Source organism: Ictalurus furcatus, chromosome 9, assembly GCF_023375685.1.
Source record: "Ictalurus furcatus strain D&B chromosome 9, Billie_1.0, whole genome shotgun sequence".
NCBI lineage: Eukaryota > Metazoa > Chordata > Actinopteri > Siluriformes > Ictaluridae > Ictalurus > Ictalurus furcatus.
In genome coordinates, this window is record NC_071263.1 from 8,595,813 (window position 1) to 8,613,532 (window position 17,720).

A 17,720-nucleotide genomic window follows, 5' to 3' on the forward strand; every position below is an offset into this window, starting at 1 on the left:
CAGAATCTCTCCGCAAATAAGTTATTGTTGAGTGCCTTCCCTTATGGCTCTGACACATTCGAAGGGAAATAATTTACATCACTTATAAGGTTCAAGAGGAAAAAAGAGAAACGTTTTAAAAAGTTTTTGGTCACAGACAACAGCAAAAAATGCTCCTTGAGTACCATGGTATTACCAAAACAATAGTATACATTGTGTGGATGTTTTCAGGTATTCCAATGGAGGAGGAGGAAGAGGATCAGGACACATCTATTAAAGGCCGTCTGGTGGCTCTAGTTAACAAGATCAAGGGGCAGCCTCACAAAGCAGAAATGAAGCCAACAGAGAAAGAGCAAGCCATCCCTTGTAAGAATCATTTGCAATCAAGAATCATCATACATGGAATACTTTTGGTGTTTATTTGCCTTTGAAGTGCAAACAATGTGGTAATATGTGTGCATCAGAGTCGCAATGAAATGAATGTAATAAACGACCTTTGCCGTAAGATGAAAAGGATATCAAGAATGAGAAGGAACCATGTTATTATGTTATAGAAGTTAATAGAAATTCTGGTGTGTTTTATGGTGAGTGCAGCCATGGTCATATCTATTTTATTTTCCCAAGGCACTGACAGAATAGCAAAGTCAAATAATCAATCTAAACCTTAAACTAAACCTTAGTATTAAGAATGTCTTTTGTTTTTCAAGGATGTTATCAAAGAAAACTTGCATTAAAAAATAATTTCTCTCCATGTGCATCAACAAACTTAACCGCAATATTAGTATATTCATTTTTTGTCATTGTGGGTGCATTTACTATACACAAAACCATGCATGCACAATATTGTTGTTGTAAACATTATTGTATTGTCACACAGCACAAACCAGATTTGAATGATCAATTTGAATGATCAATTATGACTGAATTCCCATGTAGATTATTTCATTGGTTTGTGCCCGATGCTCCCTGGGATAGGCTCCAGGTTCCCCGTGACCCTGAAAAGGATAAGCGGTATAGAAGATGGATGGATGGATGGATTATTTTATTGGTAATCCAGACTAAGAGCTGCATGAAACCTGTCAATAAGCAAACAGAAATAGCTCCCTTTTCTGGATTCAACATTATGTCCAAGACATTTGTATCTAGCATAGCTGCATTAATAAGTCCCAATCTGTCACAAAGGCTAGAAGAATTGTGGCAACGTAATTAAGATGTATTCCAGTGCAAGGAATGCAAGTATTATACATATCAAATGTTGAGGGTTTTTTTTTTGTAGATGTGTAGCACTAGAAAGTTATATACTTATATATAGCATTCTATAACAGGGTAGAAAAACAGTGATATAATATTTTTTTATTTATTTTTTACAAGAAAAGATGCATTTGTTCTAAACTGTACTTTGCCAGTTACAATTCTACAATGTCATATATCAGGAATTACCATTATTTAGTACACCTGAAAACAACTTGTACACAAACCTGAGCTACAGTCTCCTTAATGATGCCCATTGCAGAAATAGTGAAACCTGAGATATTTGCATAAAAAAACATACAAGCATATATAATATAAATAGCATATATGAGCCCTTACTAATATTTACAATTATTTATTGGAAAGTACTGCCTGGAATTTAGACAAGTTTAGGGCAGAACATTATAAAAGCTTAATTTAATAAAACCATTGGAGGCATGCTGAGCATGAAGTGAAAATCAGACCTGAGATTTTTCTGAAGATTTGCATTTCTGAAAATCATAAATTGTGTTTTGAAAATCTCTGCAGTATGATAAAGCAGATGAATAACATACATTGCTTTTTTATTTGAGCAATGACCGGTATAGCAGAATGAGTCACATAATCTTCCAAGCGCAGTGTGGTAGAAGCAGTCATTTTATTTTGAAATTAAATGAAAGGCAAGCTTGTTTTCAGCCTCTTCAATAACTCAGTGAAAAATACCTCTCCTTGTTCTTTATTTTAATTGAAACTATGGATGCATTTTTCAGACTGATGAATACAACTGCATGTTTTCTGGTACAAAGCAAAGCATTCTGACATTAATGACATGCAAGCACATGTATCATTGAGGAAGGTTACACTCTAATGTAGTATTACTTGATATGTAGCATCACTTGATTCTTCTCTTTTCTTTACATAAGATATGCTCAACTGCAGTCTGACAAAAAAAAAACAAAAAAACAATGGAGGCCAGAATAATCAAAACACATATTAACATATAGCACATATCAGTGACGTATCCATCAAAGCAGTCTGCTTTGCTTTGACTGGAGTCATTAATTGTGAAATATATCCAGATCGCGGTCATTTTGTGTTTTCTGTTAATTAGTACTCAACAGTACACTAGGCTTATGTCACAAAGTATAATCTGGTATTGAATGTTGGAATCTGAGAGTTTTTTTTATGAGTAAATAAGCACAGTATCAGACTTGTACTTGATGCACATACTGGTATCAATGCATCCCTGATTGAAAATTAGTGTTCATTTGTTTAGCTGCTTTGCTTATACATAAACAAACTTTATAAACCAACAATAAGCCAAATTATGCAAAGATGTTCTAGCTGCCAATGGCCTGGAAAAAAATTCAAAGTAGGTGAATTTACCATTAGCTTGGCGACATCTCAAAAGTGCAGAGACATCAAAATCTAATGACCTCTTGACCTTTAATGCCAGTTTTCATGATGGTGCAATACCTCACTATTGATCTCAGGGAATTCAGCACAAGGCCTGTGGTTGGCTCTGTGTTGGCCAGGAATTATGGTTTTCCTTTGGGTAATAACATGTTTGTGTTGCTGTCCTCCATGTCTCCAGTTTGATCTCTGGCATGATTGATTGCATCGACTCATGGGTCAACGGGTTCTGTATTTCTGTAATTGTCTGGGATTAGGAAAGACCGAGACTTCACATGATAAATGTTATACCTACAGTATCTCACAAAAGTGAGTACACCCCTCACATTTTTGTAAATATTTGATTATATCTTTTCATGTGACAACACTGAAGAAATGACACTTTGCTACAATGTAAAGTAGTGAGTGTACAGCTTGTATAACAGTGTAAATTTGCTGTCCCCTCAAAATAACTCAACACACAACCATTGATGTCTAAACCGCTGGCAACAAAAGTGAGTACACCCCTAAGTGAAAATGTCCAAATTGGGCCCAATTAGCCATTTTCCCTCCCCGGTGTCATGTGACTTGTTAGTGTTACAAGGTCTCAGGTGTGAATGGTGAGCAGGTGTGTTAAATTTGGTTTCATCACTCTCACATTCCCTCATACTGGTCACTGGAAGTTCAACATAGCACCTTATGGGAAAGAACTCTCTGAGGATCTGAAAATAAGAATGGTTGCTCTACATAAAGATGGCCTAGGCTATAAGAAGATTGCCGAGACCCTGACACTGAGCTACAGCACGGTGGCCAAGACCATACAGCGGTTTAACTGGACAGGTTCCACTCAGAACAGGCCTCGCCTTGGTCGACCAAAGAAGTTGAGTGCACGTGCTCAGCGTCATATCCAGAGGTTGTCTTTGGGAAATAGACGTATGAGTGCTGCCAGCATTGCTGCAGAGGTTGAAGGGGTGGGGGCTCAGCCTGTCAGTGGTTTGCATGGCTATCGTCCCAGAAGGAAGCCTTTTCTAAAGATGATGCACAAGAAACCCCGCAAACAGTTTGCTGAAGACAAGCAGACTAAGGACATGGATTACTGGAAGCATGTCTTGTGGTCTGATGAGACCAGGATAAACTTATTTGGTTCAGATGGTGTAAAGCGTGTGTGGCGGCAACCAGGTGAGGAGTACAAAGACAAGTGTGTCTTGCCTACAGTTAAGCATGGTGGTGGGAGTGTCATGGTCTGGGGCTGCATGAGTGCTGTTCCCGGCACTGGGGAGCTACAGTTCATTAAGGGAACCATGAATGCCAACATGTACTGTGACATACTGAAGCAAAGCCTGATCCCCTCACAATGCCCAATTTGGACATTTTCACTTAGGGGTGTACTCACTTTTGTTGCCAGCGGTTTAGACATTAATGGCTGTGTGTTGAGTTATTTTGAGGGGACAGCAAATTTACACTGTTATACAAGCTGTACACTCACTACTTTACAATGTAGCAAAGAGTAATTTCTTCAGTGTTGTCACATGAAAAGGTATAATCAAATATTTACAAAAATGTGAGGGGTGTACTCACTTTTGTGAGATACTGTATGTCTGTAATACAACAATCAACTGTCATGGAGAGCCAGGATCTAGATAAACTTGGTGATTGCCGTACTTTAACACAACTTCTAAACATGGTTATTAACTAATGAGTTGAATCACTAAACACTATACTGCTAAATAGACCAAATTAACCTCAAGGACTGCAGTTGAGCATATCTTATGTAAAGAAAAGAGAAGAATCAAGTGATGCTACATATCAAGTAATACTACATTAGAGTGAAACCATCCTCAGTGATATATGTGCTTGCCTGTCATTAAGCATATTTCTAGGTCTTGGTATAGTTTGTTTTGGTAGGTTTGATAGTTTTTCTTTTGTGGTTTGGATTCTGTTTTTCTAGCCTTGCTAATTTAATGGAGATACATTATACCTTCTTTACATTATACCTTCTTTAAGAGGTTATACCTTTTTTACGTGCATGTATCCAAACTTGTTTCCTTACCCAGTGATGTTTAGTTTAGTCTTATTGTCCTTCACTGTCCTGAGCTCAGCAGTCTTTTACCACCTGGTATCCCTGAGGTCCTCCTGCATAATTTATGCCTGTCACTAATTAGTTGCCTCACAAAAAATCTCATTAACCATAAAAAAAAAAAATGTTGCTGGCTAATAACGAAACAATGATGGGATTGTCTATCCCCATCAGTGAATATCAGAGTACCTGTAATGTTGGAAAGCAGCTTATTAGTAGCTACCTGGAACAAATTATTGATTATACTTAAGCCTTTATATGAAGGATTGCAAATACAGTATACAGTATGTCCCAAATATGGGACAACTAAATATCCAAATAAATGTGTCTTACTATATTTATATAGTATACTTGCTTCCGATTATGAAAAATATTTCTTTTTATGTTTATGTAGTGTCAAGTTGTCCCACAGAGGCTATCTCATGCATGAGTATAACTGCTGTTTTTTTTTTTAACTCTTTCATTCTTGTAGGAGCATTGCATTAGTCTTTTAGATTGATTTTGTTTGATTTATTAGATACAATGCAGTTCAATATGTTTCAGTTTGTCAGCAACTCTACAGAAAATAATGAATTATTTCTCACTGTGTACAATAATTACTTCCCAAAATTGACACTCTGGAGCAGCCAGCAGTCAGCCTATTTTTAATTAGTGCTGGTTTAATGAAGCCCTAATATCACCAACCACCCACATCCACAACCAACCACAAACTCAGACATTTCACCCACCCACACAAATACACTCACAGACCACTTTATTATTGACACTTATACAGCACACCTGCTCATTCATGCAATTATCCTATCAGCCAGTCATGTAGCAGCAGCACAATACGTAAAATCGTGCAGATTTCAGGGCAGTAGCTTCAGTCAATGTTTACATCAACCATCAGAATGGGGTAAATTGTGACTTTCATCTTGGCATTGTTGTTGTTTCCAGAAACTGCTGATCTCCTGGGATTTTCACACACAACACTCAGTAGAGAATGTTGTGAAAAACAAAAAACATCCAGTGAGTGAGGCAGAAACTCCTTGTTGCTGATGGAGGTCAGAATCTTAGAATTCTTAGAATTCTAAGAAATCTTAGAATTCTTAGAATTCTAAGAATCAGCACTTAGAATCTTGTGGTGGAAGGACTCAAAGAAATCCACATTGTGTGCCACTCCTGAACAGGAAGTGAGGCTAGATTGGGCACAGGCTCATCAAAACTGGGCAGTTGAAGATTCGAAAAAGACTAGGTCTGGAGTCCAGTTTTGCTGAATATGCCTCAAGGTTTGAAGTGTTGTGCATTCTGAGTTTTGTTTTTCCACTCACCATTTAAACAGTAGTTATTTGATTTGCCATAGCCTTCCTGTCAGCTCAAACTACACTATGTATTACCCATGTATCTTACTAACATTGTTTTCTAACTGCAGCTGGAAATCAGCTTGGTTGGAGGTTTCATTGCTTATTCATTAGCCCCTAAGGTCAGGGTTGGTCAGAGTGTTTAGAATCTTAATTAAACACATGGATCTATTGTACTGATCTTCAGACTTGTAAATCAAGTGTTTGGTTTTATTCATGAATATATTTACATCATGTGGGCAGATTGACATTAAGTCCTACTGAATGGTGAGTGGTACAACAGCAAATCTCAAGGGCTCACAAAAAGGCAAGGCATAAATAAACAGCACGCATATGCAACCACCTATCCTTCAATCAAGTATATTAAGTGGAGCTTAAAATAATTATTTTTAAGAACTTTTAAGGCACAGGAGATTCTCAAACAGTGGAAGGATTAAGTGCAATAAAATCTTTCATAGAGAACATAATGGACAATCTGTAATCATATATATTGCTAGTCCATTTTTTACAATATCACATTATCATTGTATATGTTTAGTATGTTAGGAGGAGTCTGTTAATTGGTGTAGTTACATGTAAAGATTATGCTGAAAACTAATGATTGATTCCTAGACAATTAGAAAGAGTTAGGCTGTTTTCACACTTAGACTATTTGCAAAAGTTCATATATTTGGTTTGACTGGTTTCACATTGCAATGATTCTCAAGTTCACCAAATTGTTTGCACTCTTGGGCGTTCTTTGATTGGTCGAAATATGTCAGGGTATGCTTGTTTTTCCCCGGTAGGCCCAGTATGTCTAGGATAGGCTTCAGATCCACCATAGAAATAATGCACTCTAGAAATAATTAGGGCTGCATTTTCTTCGGCAGGGAGACATAGATTTTATTTTTCAATATTACAACTACACACAAATATGTGTGTTGCAAATAGTTAATTTTAAATGTTAACAAACAACATTATTACAACCCCAGTTCCAAAAAAGTTGGGACAGTATGGAAAATGCAAAAAAAAACAAACCAAAAAAGTAATTTGCAAATTCAGTTCACCCTGTACTATATTGAAAACACATTATTAACACATTATTTGATGCATTACTTTAATTTATTTTTTAAAAATATACACTCATTTTGAGTGCAACACACTCCAAAAAAGTTGGGAAAATCGATTGTTTACCACTGTGTAACATCACCTTTTCTTTTAATAGCAATTATTAAGCGTTTGGGCACTGAAGACACAAGTTTGTTAAGTTTAGCAAGCAGAATTTTCCCCCATTCATCCATTATGCATTTCTTCAGCTGCGCAACTATACGGGGCCTTCGTTGCCTTATTTTCACTTCATAATGCGCCACACATTCTCAATTGGAGACAGGTCAGGACTACAGGCAGGCCATGCTAGCACCCACACTCTCTGCTTACGCAACCATGCGCTTGTAATCTGGGCAGAATGTGGTTTGGCGTTGTCCTGCTGAAAAATGCAGGGACGTCCCTGGAAAAGACAATGTCTGGATGACGGCATATGTTGCGCTAAAATGTGTACATATCTTTCTGCAGTAATGATGCCCTCACAGATGTGCAAGTTACCCATGCCATGGGCACTGACACACCCCCATACCATGACAGATGCTGGCTTTTGGACCTGACGCTGATAACAGCTTGGATGGTCCTTTTCCTCTTTGGATGGAAACACGATGGCTGTTTTGTCCAAAAACTATTTGAAATGTTGACTCATCGGACCATAAAACGTCTGGGTTACGCATGTAACCCTGTTCCCTGAGAAGGGAACGAGACATTGCATTTAGCATAACAGTATGGGAACGCCTTGTGCGCGTGACCGGTATCTGAAGCTTGTGTAAAATCATGCCTCTACTTATAGGCCTGCCATGATCAGGTGACGTGGCAATTAAGCGCGTCGCATGATATATATATATGGCACCTGTGAACCACGCCGCCAGCCTCTATTATCTGAAGCAAAGACGCAATTCACAGGCCTGCCCTGGTATGACATTGCTATGCAACGTCTCGTTCCCTTCTCAGGGAACAGGGTTAAATGCGTAACCCCGACGTTCCCTTTCAAAGGGAACTTCGACGTTGCATTTAGCATAACAGTATGGGAACGGGAATACCCACTCCGTCATACCGAGGGTACGGCCTGTTCAAAAATACCCAAGCCCGAGGGTCACTGCAAGACACTCGAGCCCAGGGTGGAATGAATATCCAGGCTGTAATAACGAATGACTATGTGTGGCGTAGACCACCCTGCAGCCGCACACACATCCTGCAAGGATACCTCTTTGGACAAAGCCTTCGAGGGGGCGACCGCCCTAGTGGAATGAGCTCTTATGCCCAGAGGCGTAGCGAGACCGCGTGTCGTAAGCCCTAGAAATTGCTTCCACTATCCAAGTAGAGATGCGCTGCTTTGACACAGCGTCACTTTTCCTGTCGCTGCCAAAGCAGACCAGTAGCTGCTCCGACCTACGCCACTGGCCGGAGCGGTGGACGTAAGTACAGAGAGCCCTTACTGGACACAGCAGGTGCATCCTCTCTTGTTCCGGAGTGAGGAACAGAGGAGGGCAGAAAGCCTGCAACACTACAGGGTGGGCAGCCGATGTAGGCACTTTAGGAATATAATCCGGCCTAGGATACAGGAAGGCCTTGGCTGATCCAAGGGTAAAGTCAAGGCAGGAAAGGGCAACAGAGAGAGCTTGTAGACCTCCCACTCGCTTGAGAGATGTCAGGGCCAGTAAAAGAGCTAACTTTATAGTCAGAAGCTTCTCAGAGGCTGACTCTAAGGGCTCAAATGGGGCCCCTGACAGACCTTCCAAGACCACAGCAAGGTCCCAGGAAGGTATGCATGGCCTGCACATGGGCCTCAGCCATCTGACACCACGCATGAACCTCGAAGTTAGAGGATGTTGCCCCACAGAGGCCCTATCAACAGGGGCATGGCTGGCCGGAACGGCAGCCACATAACCCTGATTGTAGAAGGAGCCACCCTGCTGAGAAACGTTCTTGTAAGAACTCCAGGACTGTAGCTATTGTGCAGTTCACTGGGTCTAGCTGACGTTCCTCACACCACAAGACAAAGCTGCCACTTGAGTGCATACAATTTCCTTGTGGATGGGATCCACTCTAGGGGCTCGAATGGGGCACCCAACAGACCTTCCAGGACCACAGAAGGTCCCAGGAAGGTATGCGCGGCCTGCAGATGGGCCTCAGCCGTCTGACACCACGCATGAACCTCGAAGTTAGAGGATGTTGCCCCACAGAGGCTCCCTCAACCAGGGCATGGCCGGCCGAAATGGCAGCCACGTAACCCTGATTGTAGAAGGAGCCCACCCCACTGAGAAATGCTCTTGTAGGAGCTCCAGGACTGTAGCTATTGCGCAGTTTACTGGGTCTACAGTGGATCCCTGCGGACGGGAATCTCCCAAGGAGTGCCATCTCGCAGGGATATTATTCCTCAGAACCCATGTTCAAGCTGGCCAAAAAGGTGCTACTAGCAGACTGTCTTGGCGAACTCTCGCTAGAGCTTGTGGGAGCAGAGCGATGGGGGAGCAGCATACAGATGTGACCTCAGCTACATGTGTGGACTCCACCCCAAAGTCTCCCAAGATCCAGCTTTATCTTGCTCAGTGTTGTTAGGATTGACACTATGCATGTTGGGGATAGAAACGCCCTCATTGTAGTAGAATCCTATAACCCCTAGAAAAGTTGTCCACTGCACCGGGGAAAGCACACTTTTCTGAGATTCAACCTGAGTCCCAAGCTCTTCATGTGAGCAAGAACAACATCTCGATGTTGAACCGCCAGCTCCCTGGATCGTGCTAGAATCAACCAGTCGTCCAGGTAGTTTGGTACACAGATGCCCTGGAGTCCCAATGGAGCCAGAGTGACATCCATGCACTTTGTGAAGGTGCGAGGGGATAAAGCTAGAGATATTCCTACGTGGAAATATGCACCTTTTAGATCTATCGCCACAATCCAGTTCTCGAACTGAATCCGTGGCACGATAAGTTTGAGCATCAGCCACTGAACCCGTATGTCTGAAGAGTACGGTTCGGATGATGCAGATCTAAAATTGGCCGCATACTCCCACTTTTTTGCGGAACAGGAAATAATGGCTGTAAACCTCCCTCCCTTAGGGAATGGGGTGTTCTATGGCCCCATTGTCCAAAAGGGAGCTTACTTCCTGCGCTAACATCAGGCTCTGGTCTGTGCTGACTGCTCTGGTGAGCACACCTGTGAACCGGGGGGGGGGGGGGGGTCGAGCTCAAACTGGACCTGGTAACCCTTTCTATGGTAGACAGAACCCATGGAGACACATTTGGCAGTAGTTTGCACGCTGCCCGATGGTCTTTTAGTGACATTAACTATTCCACATTCTATTGGAGGGAAGCATCAGATTTTCTTTGCCCTGTGACAGCTCGCTGACCAGAGAACACTGAAAACTTGGGGACCGCCTTGGCTAGGGGAGGCCCTACAGTAGCACTGGGGGCTACCTGCCCTAACAACCTCATGTCCCCAGATACATCCCTCCACGGCCCCTCAGGATCGCTCTTCTTTGCCTGCTTGGCCTTTATGACCATTCTCAGATCAGGCGTAGTAGCAGACCGCGACTGTGGCCGCCCGGTTCCCCTGGCTGTCTGCGGGGGTTGGCGGGCTACCATACTCGCCTTCTGGGTCTCCCTCACACTACTGCTGGCCCAGGCTCCACTCGTGGATGCCCGGGTGAGCTCGAGACAACAGGGAAGGAACTGGCTTTTTTTTTGAATGCCGCCATATGTCGAGCTCACTCAGCAGGTCTGCTTGGTAGGCCTGCAACCCTGTCATTGTCTGCAGTGACCCACAAGCAAGACTACTACTGCATAGGCTCGCCCACCAATGCCACGGTGGCCTGACATGGCTTGGATGCAATCCGGCCCCCGTAATTATCTGCCGTCGGTGGAGAGAGGTATCTCGCAAGCGCCTCCTCCACCTTGAGCATAGCTAAATAGCCATGCCGTTCAATAATCCAACATCGTTGGGTTATGAATATGGCTTATGCGTGGTTTTTCCCCAGAAGCCTGAGATTTTGTCATAAACTTTTGGAAGACAGGGGAGTTTCTGCAGCGTGAGGGATTTACTTTTACTGGGTAATCACTTCAAGCAGCTCTTTATATGCTGCTCTCAGTTTTTAACACATCCTTCTAACTCCTGGGAGTCAGAGAGGAATTATTACCCTTTTGGTTTTCCATAGCGGAAGGAGGAGTCGCGACGCAAGCTCCAAAATCCAGCGGAGAGCCGAACCGAACCGAGATAGAGCAGCGCTCGTCTCCGGCTCTTCTTCCAGATCTATAAGAGATCCCCCGAACCTGAGACAGGTGGCTGCCTCGGCAGCGGCCGGCCCAGATCCGCGAGGCTCTGAAACCCGACTCGCTTCGGCTTCCGTTTTTTTCGAGAAGAGCGCGAGTCGCGAGCTGAGCTGCTTAGTGTAGGCGTTACCATGAGCAGCCTCTCGAGTCTGCCATCGCATACTACACCATTAACACTTCACCCAGAAAGTGTGCACTTTTCCCCGTGATGAAACGGGAGCAAGCCGTAACACACTTCTTGAATTCTTTCTCGCTCATTACTTACCTCTCTTTTCCTCTAAAAAAAGAGATAGAAAAGTTCAGAGATTTTGAGAAAATATCGAGTAGAAATAAAGCGTTTTTGTCACACAAACAACAGACATGCAGGCTCGCTGAAGATAATAAGGCTGGCGGCGTGGTTCACAGGTACCATATATATATCATGCGACGCGCTTAATTGCCACGTCACCTGATCATGGCAGGCCTATAAGTAGAGGCATGATTTTACACAAGCTTCAGATACCGGTCACGCGCACAAGGCGTTCCCATACTGTTATGCTAAATGCAACGTCGAAGTTCCCTTTGAAAGGGAACACGATTCCACTATACTACTGTCCATCTCAGATGAGACCGAGCCCAGAGAAGTCGGTGGAGCTTCTGGACAGTGTTGATGTATGGCTTCTGCTTTGCATCTGTGGATGCAGCGGCGAATGGTGTTGAATGACAAAGGTAGCATTCCCGAGCCCATGTCAGACTATCCATTACTGACTCATGGCAGTTTTTAAGACAGTGACGTCTGAGGGATTGGAGATCATGCACATTCAGAAGTTGTTTTCGGCCTTGCCTTTTACGCACCGAGATTTGACCAGACGCACCGAGATTTGACCAGATTCCTTTAGTCTTTTAATTATATTGTGCACTGTAGAAGGTGAAATGCCCAAAATCCTACCGATTTGTCTTTGGGGAATGTTGTTCTCAAAGTGTTTGATTATTTGCTGACACATTTGCTGGCAGATTGGTGAGCCTTGACCCATCCTTGCTCTTGAAGGACTACGCCTTTTTTAGAGGCTCCTTATATACTATGATTAGATGATTGCCTCACCTGTTTCACATCACCTTCTTATTTCAACTTGTCACATTGCTATTAGTCCTAAATTGCCCCGTTACAACTTTTTTGGAATGTGTTGCATGCATCAATTTCAAAATAAACATTTACCTTTAAAAACTATGCAGTTGATTAGGTAAAACATCAAATACATTGGCTTTATACATTTTCTGTTTAAATACAAGTCAAAGTACATTTACAAATCACTCATCTTTGTTTTTATTAGCATTTCCCATACTGTCCCAACTTTTTCGGAATTGGGGTTGTATTTAAATTAAAGTAATTTCAATGAATTCCATTGATGGTATGCACAATTGACTCAGTTCAATTCAGTTTTAATTCTATATTTCTTTAAACAATGGACATTGTCCCAAAGCAGCTTTACATCATATACATTCAGTATAAAGGTTTTAAATGTATGAATTTGTCCCTAATGAGCAAGCCAGAGGCAATGGTGGCAAGGAAAAACTCCCTGTGACGATATGAGGAAGAAACCTTGAGAGGAACCAGACTCTAAAGGGAACCCATCCTCATCTGGGTGACAACAGATAATACAATTATAAATAAAGCCCTTGTATAAATGTGCTAATACTACATGCTCAAATAGTGCAGTTGTGTAACCAGGAAAATTCATTACAGGTTTTACATGATGTCTGTTTTGTTGATCTTCTCCACTATTCACTGATGGAGACTTTTTTGTGGTAATTGCAGTGCTAAGGCTATAATCGCAATTGTAGTCCTAGCCATCATAGCATAACTGGTCACATGAATTGAGGTCCAAAGCCATCTTTAACAGATTTTAAGTGGTACCATCCTCAGTAATCTCAGTGATCTTTAGGCTGCACCATGTGGGGCCATCCTCAGCAGCAGCATGTGACTTCTAATTGATGAGAACTCCAACCAGAAGTAGGGCATCAGGATGGATCAGGCAGGTCTGGGAAGCAGAAGGGGCCAGGATCACTGGTATCTCAGGAGGATCATGTGTAGCTCGACAGAAAGAGAGTGGGAGAGAGATGGAAAGAGAGGGAGAGATTGTTAGGTATGCTTATTGCCCCGTAATGGTTAAGGACGATGTACTTTGCGTGAGTGCAAGGAGGGACTCCGGCAAGACTAGCTAGGTGGCCAGCCACTCCACCATCAACAAACCTGATCATGAGAGACCAAAAGTTTGCTCAGGTACTGTGGTGTGAGACCATTCAGTGCTTTATAGGTCAATAGTAGTATTTTAAAATCAATGCAAAATTTTACTATGAGCCAATGCAGTGTGGATAAGATAGGGGTGATATGGTCATATGTTCTGGTTCTAGTTAGGACTCTTGCAGCTGCATTCTGGACTAACTGGAGCTTGTTTATACACCTACTGGAACATTCAGATAGTAAGGCATTACAATAATCCAACCTAGAAGTGACAAAAGCACGAACTATTTTTCCTGCATTGTGTAGTGACATTATATTTCTTATCTTTGCAATATTTCTGGGAGGAAAGAAGGCTATCCTAGTGATATTATCTACATGAGCGTCAAATGAATTGACTGGGGTCAATAATCACACCAAGGGCTTTTACTCCTGCACATGATGAAACAGAAAGGCCATCCAGAGTTACTATGTAATCAGAAAGCTTACTTCTAGTTGCATGTGGTCCCAGTAGAAGTACTTCTGTCTTGTCAGAATAAAGTAAAAGGAAGTTAATGAGCATCCGGTGTCTAATGTCCTTTACACACTCCTCAACTTTATTAAGCTGGGGTCTGTCATCTGACTTTGCTGCAACATACAACTGTGTTTCATCAGCATAACAGTAGAAGCTAATTCCATGTTTATGAATAATTTGACCCAGAGGTAGCATATATAAAGTATAAAGCAGTGGGCCTAAAACAGAACCTTGCGGAACACCAAACTTTACCTCAGTATGCACAGAAAAATCTCCATTTACATCTACGAACTGATAACAATCAGTCAAATAAGACCTGAGCCAGGAGAGGGCTGTTCCCTTAATGACAACAACATTTTCTCGTCTACCAAGGAGAATACCTGATCAATTATATCAAAAGCTGCACTATGGTCAAGCAACACAAGCAAGGAGACAACCCTGATCAGAGGCCAGTAGTAGGTCATTTACCACTTTAACTAGCACTGTCTCTATGCCATGGTGAGGCCTAAATTCTGACTGATACATTTCATGAATGTTATTCCTATGTAGCTAAGAGCATAGCTACTGTGCTACACCCTTTTCTAATATCTACAGTACAGTACAATATCCAGAATTGACTGGTCTTTGTATAAGTTGATTTTGGCCCCTGACTGACATGGGCCCTGTCACATGTCCTCTATTTTTAATTTACACTCACACCTGTTCACACACACGTGGGCCTATTTCAATAAATATTGTGGGCCTATTTTAAAAAATATTGTTTCTACATCTAATAACAGATATGGTAATATGATATATTTGGTTATTTCAAATGACATTTGATAATTGTCTTGCACTAAAATATATTGGTAAATGTAACAAGAATAAGTTAATTTTACTCAATGTGCTTGTCACTGCAGCCAACCTGAAGGAGTTGATCTCTCAGACCATGGTAAGCTGGGCTCAGGAGAGCCACATCCAAGACCCAGAGCTGGTGCGTGCCATGTTCAGCCTACTACGGCGACAATATGACAGCATTGGCGAGCTGTTGCGTGCTATGCGCAAAAGCTACACCATCAGTGCTGCATCTGTGCATGACACCATCCACCTGCTGGCCTCACTGGGTCAGATCCGCTCACTGCTCAGTGTCCGTATGGGCAAAGAAGAAGAGCAGCTCATGATTCATGGCCTCAGGTGTGGTAATACTTATAACTCATTTTAATTATATAGCACATTTAGAAATAATAGTACTGCTAATTGTGAATAAGATGGGTAATGAAAAGCTTTTAGACATTCTTCATAACATTTGCATTTTTGGGTAAAGGTACAAAAATACTCTTACACGTATATGAATTTTAAATATTGTGCAGATAGACAGTCTGCTTCAGTTACAATTATCAGAGCACTAAAAAAAGTTTCAGATAAAATGTTAATTGAAATTAGGTGTATGACTGTTAAATGTCAAATAAAAATCAATTAAGTGGCAGTTAAGCAGTCAGTATATAGAGAATAAGTAAAGATTTTTCCTGTAGTGATACCTGATCAGTCGAATAACAGCAGTGGGGAGAATTTGTATGGACTATCTGAATTGTTCACTTATTTTAGCTGCTGCCATCAGGTTGCTCCTTTGCTACTTTTTACATTTCCCCATATCCATTTTCTGTTTATATCCTACACACTTTTTATTCATTATTCAAAGGACACTGGTACATATCTGATTATAAGCACACCAACTATGATAGATGGTTTAGCTTGCAGGAAGATGTATTACATGTGCATCCGTTTGCAAGGTTGACATGATTTATAGCACTGAATAGCTATTCTAATCAGGTAAATTAGAGGAAAATGGCAAGCAATTTCTAGATAATGCAAAGAACAGTAATTATAGGATGCAATAAACTCAAAGGCTAGTGTGAGCTCACTTCCATTTGTATTAGCCTAAGGTCTTCTCTTTAATTTTGTATGTTTTAGTGACATAATGAACAATAAGGTGTTCTACCAGCACCCGAACCTGATGAGAGTACTGGGCATGCACGAGACCGTCATGGAGGTTATGGTGAATGTACTGGGGGGAGGCAAGTCTCAGGTACTGCACAGTTGTTCTGGGACATTGTGTGCATGTATGCGTGTGCAACTGCATGCAGTGCACCTGATTATATACTTTTGCTTGCAGTAATTGCATTATAATGTTTATATTGTCAACCCAGTACTTCCTTAATTTGGTCATATTTTTGGTCATATCATATTTTATTGGCCATCTATGGTGAGAAAAATTGAAAAAGCATTTTTTTCCCCAGTAGATCTGGTTTTACGCCCACCTTATTGCATTTTTATTTCCTATGCCTATTAATGTTATTGCTATGGTAATATTGGTTGATGGTAAACTGTAAATAATGATGAAGTAGCCAAATTAACATACACATTGACTGATGTTTGTTTAAATGTTAAACAAAATGTTAAATCTGCTTTGACTAATGTTTATTCAGACCAGGACTTACAGCCCACATAAATTAGCATAATTGCAGAGTGTTACCAGGGTGGCACAGTGATCCAGAGGGATACGTTGCCACCTCACAGCTGCAGGGTCCCAGGTTTGATTCTGTGCTTGAGTTACTGTCTGTGTGGAGTTTCTGTACATTTTCTCTACATGCCTTTATGGCTTTATGGGTTTCCTTTCAGAAACATTCCAATAGGTGGACTGGCTAAGATAAATTTCCCCTAGCTATGAATGAGTGTATGAATAAGTGTGTTTATGGTGCCCTGAGATGAACTGGTATCCTATCTAATCTGAAGTCCCAGATTTCTCTGGATCTATCTCAACCCTATCTATGATTAAATGGTTACTGAAGGTGAGAGAATGAGTGAGCATGTCACTAAATGTTAAATAATAAGGTCAATGAATATAAGGGCACTAAGTATTCAGTCTAACTAATGAATTTTGCCAGTTAAATACAAATTGCAGGTTAGTCACTAAACTATTAGTTTGTTAGACTGTATTACTAGAATGTTTTTATTTAGTGATATTTTTCTCATAACAAAAAACAGGTGATTTTTATTTGTTTGATTTGTTTTATTATTTAAAAAAGCAACACTTATTAGCATATTATTATTATTATTATTATTATTATTAGCAATTATTAGCATGAAAATAAGCATTGATTATTTTGTCAACATTGCTTATCATGTATTACTACTGGCATCTATAGTTTAATGTTAACTAACAATGTAATGTACCTTAATGCATTACTGTCTCTTCCACCAATCAACTATTTTTTCAGTGAAGACTCCATCACGAACAAATTATGTTAAATTATATTATATTATAATTTCTCATCGTTGGAAATGGTTATTTAATTCCAAAATAAAATGAGAATATGCCACTGGTAAAAACATTTAAGTGAGATTACCTTAGTGGCAGTCTGATGACACCCCAATCACAGAGATGTTAAATGTGCATATGTTTCGTCATAGACTTTGTATAACCTTGTGCCTGGCCTTAATTTAAATGCTGATTGGTTCCTGTGGGACATGGTATGGTGAGAGTATTTGTCTTTACGTGGGTTAATGAGGCCTGGACATTTGCCACTGCAGATAGATAGTACCTTCATATATCATGTATCTTTTTATATTAAAAAGG

General features: G+C 41.0%; 1 protein-coding gene across 1 annotated transcript in view; it reads left to right on the forward strand.

Moving 5' to 3' along the window:
- LOC128612961 (ryanodine receptor 3) overlaps positions 1 to 17,720 on the forward strand; it is a 232,833-nt gene that overhangs the window by 150,377 nt on the left and 64,736 nt on the right. The window contains exons 38-40 of the mRNA XM_053633452.1: positions 211 to 345; positions 15,004 to 15,277; positions 16,055 to 16,169. Coding sequence (XP_053489427.1) covers positions 211 to 345; positions 15,004 to 15,277; positions 16,055 to 16,169 — 524 coding nt within the window. The remainder of the gene's footprint in view (positions 1 to 210; positions 346 to 15,003; positions 15,278 to 16,054; positions 16,170 to 17,720) is intronic.